At 39.8% G+C, this 14,128-nt stretch overlaps 1 protein-coding gene across 1 annotated transcript in view; it reads right to left on the bottom strand.

Moving 5' to 3' along the window:
• BUB1B (BUB1 mitotic checkpoint serine/threonine kinase B) overlaps positions 1 to 14,128 on the bottom strand; it is a 60,565-nt gene that overhangs the window by 30,051 nt on the left and 16,386 nt on the right. Inside the window, exons 6-8 of the mRNA XM_004380623.3 lie at positions 4,268 to 4,437; positions 2,267 to 2,481; positions 2,012 to 2,103 (exon numbers count right to left, since the gene is read on the bottom strand). Of these exons, the coding sequence (XP_004380680.1) occupies positions 2,012 to 2,103; positions 2,267 to 2,481; positions 4,268 to 4,437 (477 nt within the window). The remainder of the gene's footprint in view (positions 1 to 2,011; positions 2,104 to 2,266; positions 2,482 to 4,267; positions 4,438 to 14,128) is intronic.

Below are 14,128 nucleotides of genomic sequence, written 5' to 3'. Positions count from 1 at the left end.
TTTCTCAAAAGAAGGTACATAAATGGCCTATAAGTACATGAAAAGATGTTCAACTTCAGCAGTCATGAAAAACAAAAAAACCTGTTGCCATCAAGTCGATTCCCACTCATAGTGACCCTATGGGTCAGAGTAGAATTGTTCCATAGGGTTTCCAAGGAGCGGCTAGTGGATTCAAACTGCGGAACTTCTGGTTAGCAGCTGAGCTCTTAACCACTGTGCCACCAGGGCTCATTAGACATTAGGCAAATACAAATCAAAATCACAATCAGATACCACTTCACACCTACAAGGATGGCTAGTAGCAAAAACAAAAAACCCAAGAACAACAACAAAAAGAAAAGTAACAATTGTGCAGAAACTGGAACCCTTGCCCATTGCTGGTGGATACCCAAACTGGTGTGACCACCGTGGAAAAGTCTGGCAGTTCCTCAAAAAGTTAAACAAAGAACATGACCCAGGAATTTCAGTCCTTGGTATATACCCAAGGGAACTGAAAGCAGGAGCTCAGATAACTTGTACATCAATGTTCACTGCAGCATTACTCACAATTGCCAAAAGATAAAAACAACCCAAGTCTTCATTAACAGATGGACAAATAAAATGTGGTATATTCATACAATGTAATATATCACTCAGCATAAAGAGAAATGAAGTTCTGATACATGCTACTACATGTACGAACCTTGAAGACACTATGCTAAGTGAAATAAACCAGACACAAAGGAGCATATATTGCAGGCTTCCATTTATGTGAAATGCCTTGAATGGGCAAATCTATACATTAATGGTTGCCTAGGTCTTGGGGTGCTAGGGATGATGGGGGATGGCGTGTGACAGCTAATGGGTATGGGGCTCTTTTTGGGGGTGATGAAAATGTTCTAAAATGTATTGTGCTGCGGGTTGCATGACTCTGTGAATATACTAAAAACCAATCAATTGCATACTTCAAATGGGTGAACTGTATCTCAGTCAAGCTATTAACGGAGTCCCTGGGTTGTACAAACAGTTAACCGGGCTGCTAACTGAAAGGTTGGAGTCCAGCCTGAGGCACCTTAGAAGAAAGGCCTGGCAATCTACTTCCGAAAAATCAGCCATTGAAAACCCTACGGAGCACAGTTTACTACGACACACACCAAGTCACCATGAGTCAGAATCAATTTGACGGCAACAGGTTTAAAGCTGTTTTAAAAAGGTTTAAAAAAAATCCTTCCGAAGTGATTCTCAATGCCCAGCTAGAGCTGCAATCACTGGTATGAGGAATAGGGGGGTAGGGGAAATGAGAAAGTAGAAACAGTGAGATGAATTAGATCTTCCTATTCCTTATTTTGTAGTCACATCTTGCAATTTTGCTTTTCAGTGTTTGTTACCTATGTTACTTACACGCGGAAACCCTCCTGGTGCAGTGGTTAAGGGCTAGGGCTGTTAACAGAGGGCTGGCAGTTTGAATCCACCAGGTGCTCCGCGGAAACTCTGAGGCCGTTCTATTCTGTCCTGGAGGGTCACTGTGAGTCGGAATCAACTCGACGGCAATGGGTTTGGTGTTTTGGTTTATTCATTATTTTGTAGTCATACCTTGCAATTTTGGTTTTCAGTATTTGTTACTTATACTAACAAGATTAACAGAAAATAATAAATTCAATCTGAAGTACTTATAATAACTTAATGTATGCACTTGAAGGAAAAGGGAATCAGACTAGCAGCTTTATGTATCAGAGACAGCATACGAAAGGACACACAGTTCAAAGGAGCTGGCAGTCAGAACACCTGGGCTCTAGAGCTGCATCTGCCACTAACTAGCTGGGACACAGAAACTGGTTATATGATCTTCTAATACGAGCATCATCAAATGGTCTTTTAGCCCTAACATACTCAAGAGAATACAGACAGACAGGAAACACACAACTTTGGTTACTTTCATCCCCATAAAAAAGAAACCACTTTTGAGAACAAGGGTAGGTGCTTCCGCCCACTCTTAACAACTTCCACTTCAAACTCTGGAAATCAAACTCACATAACTGGCTGTTGTGCAGTCTCTTCCACATACGGAGCAAAACTGGGAAGCTCAGAGGGTGCAGCTGCTGCGGAAGCTGCACTGCCATGAGGCTGTGATGAAGAAGAAAGCTAAAATCACCATGGTTTTACATTCTGCATACACAGACCACGTCTAAATATTCCAGAGGAGTCAGAAGGGATGCTAAAGTACTCCTCTGCTCTAAATGTGAAGTTCTGATAGGCTGGCAAGCATGCTGGATCTAAGATTCCTTACCCTATATTCCAGGGGCCTGCCTGTGTTCCACGGGCCTGCTTGCAGCTCGTTCTCCTTGGCCCTGGGCACAGGGGGTGCTACCCACGGCTGGACTGCAGGCTTAGACAACTCTGCTCTAGAGGCCGCATCAGCATTTTCATCAAAAACAGTAATTCTGGAATTAATTAGCATCTGTTGAGGAACTGGATTTTGGAGTCCTCTGTTCTGGTTTGAAGCTAGGAGAAAGATATTAAAACTTCATATAAAACCTTTAATTATCTATCAACTTAGATATCAGATAAGTTATATTTATTCTTTCCTGAGTCAAGGGAACCACTTCTACTATCACAGAATCAAAGAGAATTTAAAAAATAATCAGAAAAAACAAAACAAACTCTTAGTGGGTCAATCAGCAACATTTTTTCCCCTTCTGCGTTTGTTAATTACACTCTCTCACTGCCACTCCCTTCCTCTCCCTCCCTCCAATCTTACATTCATAAATTTCTGAAAAAGAAATTCTACGTCTTCCTTCAGTCATCACTCCAACACCGTCCAGTTTATCAGAAACTAACCTAATCTAAATATTCAGTCTTGCTTTAAATTTTCGCTCAATGGAGATGGAAGTCAGCTGAGACATACTGAACCTACAGAACACAAATCAATCCATTCACTAGAGGCGTTCTCTGTTATGGGGCTTCAACACGATCTGGACAAAATATCCTATAGGACTGCACACTCTCTGCCCTAATTCTAGGATCTCCAAGCAACATTCTGGTTTAATAAATTCAGTTCCCAGATAAATTGATACCAGTAAAGGGGTAGGAGACAAGAAACATGCCTGACTGCTACAAATTTAGTTAATAAAAACTTATTGTTGATCAACTTTGGTTGTACCAAGAGAGTTCAATTTCTGGCCCCAAAAGGCTCAAGATGAGATTCTTAACCATGTTAATACCATTCTCTGAGGCTTTGGTGCATGCAAGCTTTCCTCTGACAATACCTGCTATATTAATGCATACCTTCTTTTAACTAACAACTCTTTAACTCAGAAAATCGTTTTTTTTTTTTTTAATTATTTTTTTTATTGTACCTCAGGTGAAGGCTTACAGAACAAATAGTTTCTCATGAAACAGTAGTACACATATTGTTTTATGACACTGGTTAACAACCCCACAACATGTCAACCCTCTAACTTCTCAACCTTTTTTTTTTTGGTGAAAATACACATAGCCAAAGACACACCATTTCAAAAATTTCTACATGCACAGCTCAGTGACATTGACTACGCTCTTCCAATTGTGCTGCTATTCTCACTTAAGATGAAGGCTTACAGAACAAAATAGTTTCTCATTTAACAGTTACTACACATGTTGCCCTATGACAATGGTTAACAATCTCACAACACATCAACAATATCCTTACTCAACCTTGGGTTCCCTACCACCAGCTTTCTTGTCCGCTTCTGCTTTCTGGCCCTTGTCACTGGACTCGTGTGCCTCGTTAGTCTCATTTGGTTTTACGGGGCTGTCCACTCTCAGGCTGAACGGTGAACCTAACTCAGAACATCTTGATACCTCCTAAATATCAGGCTTTTTCTTAATTAAGACAGCATTGTTGGCATGTTTTGGTTTTACTGCACCCTGTGATCCCAGCTCTCCTTTGTTTTGATACCTAGTTCTCAGAAAACTAGGACAGTGTCTACATATGTATTTACGCATTATCTCCTTACCTAACTTGTCTACCACCTGAGACTAAGAATTTCCACAGTGACATTTAACCAGGGCTTCAAACTAGTTCCTTCTGGTTAAACCCCTGTGGTTCCTTCCAGTTCAAGCCCCTGCTGATAATTTGCATTTCTAACAAGTTCCCAGGAACTTACACGTAAGAATCACCTGGGGATCTTATTAAACCGAAGATTCTGATTCAGTATATCTGTAGTAGAAACTTGTTAGAAATGCAATCTCTCAGCAGGGGTTCAAACCAGAACCAACAGGTTCGAAGCCCTGCCTTTAACAAGCTTACCCTTGAGAGCAGCTCCTACACGGCTGATTGGAGCTCTTGCTGTCTTTTTCCCTTTGCTTTTTAGATCAGCCAGTGTGCTTCGTTGTGGTACAGAAGATCCAGAAACTTCTTCCTCCTCTTCTTTCTCAAGTGCCAACAGAGTTTGTCGAGATACTCGAGCTTGGAATTGTCTAAAGTGAGAGAATGGACAATTAACTGTTGGTGAGGTGACTACTCTTAGCTGGATATAAAATTTCTAACTTGTTAAAACAAACACAGATAGATAAGGGAGAAGAGCAGGACCGGGGAATAGGTACAGAAATATCCCTAAAGAAAGTGTTTCTTCTCTCAGGAATAGAGAAAGCCACCTTGAGATCAGAGAAGGTTCTGGCTAGAATGATTTAGCTCCCCTTTTAAATGTCCAAATTTGACTTAATAATCAAAAATACTCTGAGGATCACCATTAGGTTGATTTGAAGATCAGGTTAGGGTGACTAATACTAAGATTATAGAATTGATTCAGATCAGAGTTTTTCCATCAACCTTCCACTGTTAAGACTTTTTAAATTACACAATGAGGATAAAACGGGCCCACTACAGCCTCTCTTTCCCACACTATGTAGAACTAAAAACTCTAGACAAAATATAAAAACCCAGCTGAGGACTCTGAAAAGTAAACAGAAGCAGGTGGACTCTCGAGAGGAGTCAACTTAAAGAGGCAACCCACACAGGGCTGGGCTGGCTTCCTGTTTTTTTTTTTCTCTAGTGGTTTTGAACTGTTGCAATGGTGGCATGGGAAGCTATAACTCCTAGACAAACCTCATTTTTCTGGCCAAAGGACTGGGAAAAGGGGACTCTGAGGGCCAGAGAGTGTGGGAGAAATACTACAGAGAAATGAGCTGGAGAAGGGACTCTCCTAAGTCTAGGCAGAAACTGGCACACGTCCTAGGCTCACTCCTGAGCTATGCAAACCCAGGGCAGACCCAAAGCAGCCCAGAAAAGCTTTGAGAACTGAACTATGAGATAAACCACTGCCCAGGACCCAGACTAAACCCTAATGATGACACATATGGGACAGACCCAACGCAGCTTAGTAAAAGTCTTGAAAACTGAACAGACACTGGGACCTCCACCTACATAAGCTGAGAAAGAACTTGTGAAATCTGAAGGTTAGCTGCCCACTAGGACAAAAACATCAACATTCTCTGAAGAATATCAACAGGACTCAGTCTCATAATATTCTAATGTCCAAGATACAATACAAAATTACTTGACACACAAAGAACCAAGAAAATGTGACCCAATTCTCAAAGAAAAAGACAATCAATAGTTGCCAACCTCAAGGTGACTCAGATGTTGAAATTTTCAGACAGAGATTTTAAAGCAGCTATATAAGTATGCTCTGTGAGGTAAAGATAGATACTTGGAATGAATGGAAAGATAGATGTTCTCAGCAGAAAAACAGGAACCATAAATAAGAATCAAAGGGACGTTTTAGACCTGAAAAATACAATATCTGAAATAAAAAAATTTACTGGATACATTCAGTGTCGGATAGGAGATGGCAGAGGAAAAGAGTAAGTGAACTTGAAGGCAGATCAATAAAAATCGGCCAATCTGAAGAACAAAAAGAAAAAAAAAAAAGATTTAAAATTAAAAAAAACTAACAACAGCTTCAAGGACTCACAGAACAATATCAAAAGGTCTAACATTTTGTGTTACTGGAGTCCTAGAAGGAGAAGAGATAGATGCAGAAAAACATTAAGAAAACAATGGCTGAAAACTTCTCATCTTCTGTGAAAGGTATATATTTACAAATTTAAGCCCAGGAAACCCCAAATAGAACAAAATGTAAAGGAAATCATACTTAGACACATCATAATCAAACTTCTGGACAGCAAAGATAAAAACAAACATTGAATATAGACAAAGAAAACCAACACATCACGTGTTGGTGAAGAACCATTCAAACGAACGCAGATTTCTCATCGGAAACCATGGAGGCCAGAAGACAGCGAAATAACACCTTAGAAGTACTGAAAAGAAAACAACTGTTGACCCAGAATTCTATATCCAGTGAAAATATCCTTCAGGAATGAAGATAAAATGAAAATCTTTTCAGATGAAGAAAAACTAAGAGAACTGGATAGCAGACACCTGTACACAAAGAATGGCAAAAAGGAGTTCTTCAGGCTGAAGGGAAATGATACTAAAGGAGAACTTGGAATTGAGGGAATGAAGGAAGAGCAACAGAAAATCCAAATATAAAAGATTAGCTTTCGAGCGGGGCCAAGATGGCAGAGTAGTCAGATGCTTCCTGTGGTCCCTCTTACAACAAAGACCTGAAAAACAAGTAAATCGATTATATATGACAATCTAGGAACCCTGAACATCAAAGGCAAAGTTGAGGAATTAGACTGAGTGGCAGGGGGAGGGAGACGATTCAGAAGCAGCGAGGAGTTGCCAGACCTGACCCCGTGGGAACCAGTACCGTGCAGGCCGGATCAGCTGGCCAGCGAAGAGAGGCGAACAGTGGTGTTTGGGCGTGTTTTCCACATTGGGAGAGACCGAGCAGCACAGAGTCTACTCAAGCCTCCAGAACCAGTGAAAAGAGGTGCTCAATCAGCAAAAGATAAGTATGAGTCTAACCCACCACATGGATCAAAAAACACCACAACTGGGAAGAACTCTCCTCCATTTACCTGCCTCCTCACTGCTCTGCACCAGGTCCTGGGACGGCTTCAGTGATTGCCGCGCCCCCTGGGCCAGAATTATGACCCATCACATGCCCTAAGCCATTCTTCCAGCCTTGGAGAGGGAACAAATTAACAAACAAAAAAAAATAATCTGCCAGGTCCCCTAAGCCAGGAACTCACAGCAGGCACACCTCCTTTGCCTAGGCACAGGCATAAAGGGTCCACGGACTTTGAATGTCTTTCACCCCTGCATAGACCTGTGTGGGCCCATTTCAACAGCATAGGCCCTTATTAGCACAATACAACAGGGTATATACCTGAAGCCTAACTTCAACTGTATTAGCTATATGGTGGAGTGGCAGGTTCGTGACATTTGACACTGCCCTGCCCATTAAGCAGGGTCCTCACCTACCAATATCAGGGGCCTGAGGACTGGTGGCTCCATCCACGCCACCTAGCCACCTGTGACAGGGGTCCAAGAATAAGTGGTGCCCCCAGTCCTTACAGCCAACAGCACTGAGTGCCCATAATCTGGTTGCAAAACCCACCCACCTACGCACTGAAGGGAACAGGAACACGCTTTCCTCCCAGACACTCAGGGGCAGCCGTCAGCCCCCTGCCTTGCTCAGCGCATGACCCACTACTGCAGCCAGATACCTGTCCCTACTCTAATCACCTCTGCCCATCTAGCATTGTAGGTGAAAGCCTGCACCACACACTTGGTGACCAACTAACTGGACACCTGAGCTGCACTCATACAAAAAAAGTAAATGGACTCCTGGGCTCACATACCTAGTAACAGAGCTAACCACCTGGTGACAGAACATTAGAGCTTCAAAGGCGCCAATAATCAAACTAACTCACAGGAGCAGCCTATTTGGGCATATCAAAACAAAACAAACAAGAAGCTAGGACACAGAGTAAGCAAACATAACATAAATAAACATATTAAGTTATTGACAGCTTGGAGACAACAGTCAATATCAAATCACATAAAGAGGCAAACCATGATGGCTTCAACAAGCTCCCAAAACAAAGAATCAAGAAATCTTCCAGAGGAACAGAATTTCTTGGAATTACCAGAGGTAGAATACAAAAGATTAATATACAGAACTCTTCAAGAGATAAGGAAGGAGATCAGGCAAAACACAGAACAAGCCAAGGAACACAGAGACAAAGCAATAGAGGAACTTAAGAAGTTCAGAGAAGAGCACAATGACAAATTTAACAGGCTGCAAGAATCCAGAGACAGCAAATAGAAATCCAGAAGACTAACAATAAAATCTCAGACAACTCAATGGAAAGTAATCAGAGCAGAATTAAGGCAATGAAAGTCAGAATTAGTGAGAGTGAAGATAAAGTACTTGACACCAACTTATTTGAGGAAAACTCAGATAAAAGGATTTTAAAAAATGAAGAAACCCTAAGAATTATATGGAACTCTATCAAGAGGAATAACCTATGAGTGATTGGAGTACTAGAAATAGGGAGGATAACACAAAACACAGCGAGAATTGTTAAAAGATTCATTGACAGAAAACTTCCCTGATATCGTGAAACATGAGAAGATGTCTATCCAAGATGCTCATTGAACCCCACATAAGGCACATCCCAAAAGAAACTCACCAAGACTTTATAATCAAACTTGCCAAAACCAAAGAGAGAATTTTAAGAGCAGCTAGGGATAAACGAAAAAATTATCTACAAAGGGAGAGTCAATAAGACTAAGCTCGGACTACTCAGCAGAAACCATGCAGGAAAGAAGGCAATGGGATGACATATATAAAGCCTTGATGGAAAAAAAGTGCCAGCCAAGAATTATATATATAGCAAAACTGTCTTTCAAATATTATGGCAAAATCAGGGCATTTCCAGATAAACAGAAGTTTAGGTAATTTGCAAAAACCAAACCAAAATTACAAGGAACACTAAAGGGAGTCCTCCGGTTAGAAAATCAGTAACATCAGACAACAATCCAAGACTAGAACACAGGACAGAGAACCAGATATCAACCCAGAGAGGGAAGTCACAAAAATAAATCAAAGCTAAATCACTGCAAATAGGGGAACAGAGACGTCAATATGTAAAAGATGACGACATTAAAACAAAAAAGAGGGACTAACTAATGTAGTCATAGATCTTTCATATGGAGAAATCAAGGCAATATAAAGAAATAAAAGATGGGTTTAAACTTGGAAAAACAGGGGTAAATATTAAGGTAATCACAAAGGAAACTAATAATCCTACACTTCAAAATAAAAAACAAGAAAAACAAAGACTCAGCAAATACAAAATCAACAACAATGAAAAAGATGAAGAGAAAATACATAAAGAAAAATGACTCAGCACAAAAAATTAAGTGGAACAAAGAAACTATCAACAACACACCAAAAAAGACATGAAAATGACAGCACTAAACTCATACCTATCAATAATTACCCTGAATGTAAATGGACTAAATACAACAATAAAGAGACAGAGAGTGGCAGAATGGATTAAAAAAAAAAATTCATCTATATGCTGCCTACAAGAGACACACCTTAGACTTAGAGACACAAACTAAAACTGAAAGGATGGAAAAAAATAAATCAAGCAAACAACACTCAAAAAAGAGCAGGAGTGGCAATACTGATCTCTGACAAAATAGACTTTAAAGTAAAATCGACCACAAAGGATAAGGAAGGACACTATATAATGATTAAAGGGTCAATACACCATGAGGACATAACTATAATAAATATTTACACACCCAACGACAGGGCTCCAAAATACATAAAACAAACTCTAATGGCACTGAAAAGACGGACAGCTCCACAATAGTAGTAGGAGACTTCAACACACCACTTTTGGTGAAGGAGAGAACACCCAGAAAGAAGTTCAATAAACACAGGGAAGATCTAAATAACACAATCAACCAACTTGATCTCACAGACATATACAGAACACTCCACCCAACAGCAGCCAAGTATACTTTCTTTTCCAACACACATGGAACATTCTCCAGAATAGACCACATATTAGGACATAAAGCAAGCCTTAACAGGATCCAAAGCATCCAAATATTACAAAGCATCTTTTCTGATAATAAAGCCATAAAAGTAGAAACCAGTAACAAAGCAAGGAAAAAAATCAAACACATGGAAACTGAACAACACCTTGCTCAAAAACAACTGTGTTATAGAAGAAATTAAGGACAGAAAAAAGAAATTCATAGAATCAAATGAGAATGAAAACACATCCTACCAGACCCTTTGGGACACAACAAAAGCAAAGCTCAGAGGTCAATCTATAGCAATAGAGGCACACATCCAAAAAGAAGAAAGGGGCAAAATCAAAACATTAACCCAACAACATGAACAAATAGAAAGACAGCAGCAAAAGAAGCCCTCAGGCACCAGAAGAAAACAAATGATAAAAATTAGAGCAGAATTAAATGAAATAGAGAATAGAAAAACAATTGAAAGAGTAAACAAGACCAAAAGCTGGTTCTTTGAAAGATCAAAAAAAATTGATAAATCGTTGGCCAAACCAACAAAAGGAAATCAGGAGAATACACAAATAACCCAAATAAGAAATGAGATGGGCGATATCACAACAGACCCAATTGAAATTAGAAGGATCATAACAGAATACTATGAAAAATTGTACTCGGACAAATTTGAAAACCTAGAGGAAATGGACAAGTTTGTAGAAACACAACTACCTACCTAAACTAACACAAACAGAGGTAGAACAACTAAATAAACCTATAACAAGAGATTGAAAAGGTAATTAAAAAACTCCCAACAAAAAAAAGCCCTGGCCCTGATGGTTTCACTAGAGAATTCTACCAAACTTTCAGAAGAGAGTTAACACCACTACTACTAAAGGTTTATCAGAGCATAGAAAAGGATGGAATACTCCCAAACTCATTCTGTGAAGCCAGCATAACCCTGATACCAAAACCCGGTAAAGACACCACAAAAAAAGAAAATTACAGACCAATATCTCCCATGAACATAGAAGCAAAAATCCTCAATAAAATTCTAGCCAATAGAATTCAACAACATATCAAAAAAATAATTCACCATGACCAAGTGGGATTCATACCAGGTATACAGAGGTGGTTCCACATTAGAAAAACAATCAATGTAATCCATCACATAAATGAAACAAAAGACAAGAATCACATGATCTTATCAATTGATGCAGAAAAGGCATTTGCAAAGTCCAACACCCATTCATGATAGAAATTCAGCAAAACAGGAATAGAAGGGAAATTCCGCAACACAATTAAAAGTATTTATACAAAGCCATCAGCCAACATCATCCTAAATGGAGACAGTATGGAAGCATTCCCCTTGAGAACGGATGTCTTTTATCACCGATCTCAGTCAACACTGTGCTAGAGGTCCTATCCAGAGCAATTAGGCTAGAAAAAGAAATACAGGGCATGGAAATTGGTAAGGAGGAAGAAAAAGTATCTCTATTTGCAGATGATATGATCTTATACACAGATAACCCCAAAGATTCCACAAGAAAACTATTGGAACTAACAGGAGATTTCAGCAAAGTATCAGGATATAAGATAAACATACAAAAATCAGTTGGATTCCTCTACACCAACAAAGAGAACCTTGAAGAGGAAATCACCAAATCAATACCATTTACAACAGCCACCCAAAAGATAAAATACTTAGGAATAAATCTAACCAGAGATGTAAAAGACCTATACAAGGAAAACTACAAGACACTACTGCAAGAAACCAAAAGAGACCTACATAAGTGGAAAAACATACCTTGCTCATGGATAGGAAGACTCAACGTTGTGAAAATGTCTATTCTACCCAAAGCAATCTACAGATATAATGCATTCCCGATCCAAATTCCAATGGCATTTTTTAATGAGATGGAGAAACAAATCACCAACTTCATATGAAAAGGGAAGAGGCCCAGGATAAGTAAAGCATTACTGAATAAGAACAACAAAGTGGGAGGCCTCACACTATCTGATTTTAGAACCTACTATACTGCCACAGTAGTCAAAACAGCCTGGTACTGGTACAGCAACAGATACACAGACCAGTGGAACACAATTGAGAATCCAGACACAAATTCATCTACCTGTGAGCAGCTGATATCTGACAAAGGCTCAAAGACTGTTAACTAGGGAAAAGCCATTCTCTTTAACAAATGGTGCTGGCATAACTAGATATCCATCAGCAAAAAAAAAAAAAAGAAACAAGATCCATACTTCACACCATGCACAAAAACTAACTCAAAATGGATCAAAGACCTAAATATAAAATATAAAATGATAAAGATCATCAAAGAAAAAATAGGGATGCTAGGAGCCCTAATACACGGCAAAAACAGAATACAAAACATCACTAACAATGCACAAACACCAGAAAAGAAACAAGGTAACGGGGAGCTCCTAAAAATCAAACTTATCTTCATCAAAAGACTTCACCAAAAGAGTCAAAAGACAACCTACAGACTGGAAAAAAATTTTTGGTTACAACAAATCCAATTAGTCTCTAATCTCTAAAATCTGCAAGATACGGCAAAACCTCAACAACAAAAAGACAAATAACCCCATTAAAAAATGGGCAAAGGGTATGAGCAGGCACTTTACCAAAGAAGACATTCAGGTGGCTAACAGACACATGAGGAAATGCTCATAATCACTAGCCATTAGAGAAATGCAAATCAAAACTACAATGAGATAGCATCTCACCCCAACAAGGCTATCATTAATCCAAAAAACACAAAACAATAAAATGTTGGAGAGGTTGTAGAGAGACTGGAACACTTTTACACTGCTGGTGGGAATGTAAAATGGGTACAACCACCTTGGAAATCGATCTGGTGCTTCCTTAAAAAGCTAGAAACAGCAGTACAATACCATCCAGCAATCCTAATCCTTGGAATATATCCTAGAGAAATAAGAACCGCCACATGAATAGATATATGCACACCCACGTTCACTGCAGCACTATTCATGATAGCAAAAAGGTGGAAACAACCTAGGTGCCTATCAGCAGACAAACTAATAAACAAATTATGGTATAGTCACACAATGGAATACTATGCAACGATAAAGAACAATGCTGAATCTGTGAAACATCTCATAACATGGATGAATCTGGAAGGCATTATGCTGAGTGCAATTCGTCGCAAAAGGACAAATATTGTCTGAGACCACTATTATAAGAATTTAAGACATGGTTTAAACACAGAAGAAAATATTCTTTGATGGTTACAAAGGTGAGGAGGGAGGGAGAAGCCTATTCACTAACTAGATAGTAGTTAAGAATTACCTTAGGTGAAGGGAAGGACAACACACACTACAGGGGAAGCCAGCACAACTGGACTAAATGAAAAGCTAAGAAGTTTCCTGAACACAACCAAACACTTCGAGGGACAGAGTAGCAGGGGCAGGGGTCTGAGGACCATGGTTTCAGGGAACATCTAGGTCAACTGGCATAACAAAGTTTATTAAGAAAATGTTCTACACCCCATTTTGGTGATTGGCGTCTGGGGACTTAAAAGCTAGCGAGCAGCCATGTAAGATGCATCAGTTGGTCCCAACCCACCTGGAGCAAAGCAGAAGTACACCAAAGACACGAGGAAAATATTAGCCCAAGAGATAAAAGGGGCCACATTAACCAGAAACTCCATCAACCTGAGACCAGAAGAACTAGATGGTGCCTGGCTACCATCAATTACTGCCTTGACAGAGCAGGAGAAACACCACACAACGGTCCCTGACACAGCAGGAGAAAAGTGGGGTGCAGAACTTAAATTCTAGTAGAAAGACCAGACTTAATGGTCTGACTAAGACTAGAGGGGACGCCAGAAGACACAGCCCCCGGACTCTGTGTTAATCCAGAACTGAAACCATTCCAAAGCCAACTCTTCAGATATAGATTAGACTGGACTATAGGACATAAAATGATACTCATGAAGAGAGTGCTTCTTAGTTCAAGTAGATACATGAAACTAAATGGGCAGTTCCTGTCCGGAGGCGAGATGAGAAGGCAAAAAGGGACAGGAGCTGGAGGAACGGACACGGGGAAATCCGGGATGGAGAGGAGTGTGCTGTCACACTATAGGGGAGCAACTAGGGTCACAGAACAATGTGTGTATACATTTTTGTATAAGAAACTAACTTGAACTCTAAACTTTCACTTAAAGCACAATT

Source organism: Trichechus manatus, unplaced genomic scaffold, assembly GCF_000243295.1.
Source record: "Trichechus manatus latirostris isolate Lorelei unplaced genomic scaffold, TriManLat1.0 scaffold00076, whole genome shotgun sequence".
NCBI classification, from domain to species: Eukaryota; Metazoa; Chordata; class Mammalia; order Sirenia; family Trichechidae; genus Trichechus; species Trichechus manatus.
Note: the sequence above shows the minus strand (reverse complement) of the source record. Positions and strands in the feature narration are given on the sequence as shown.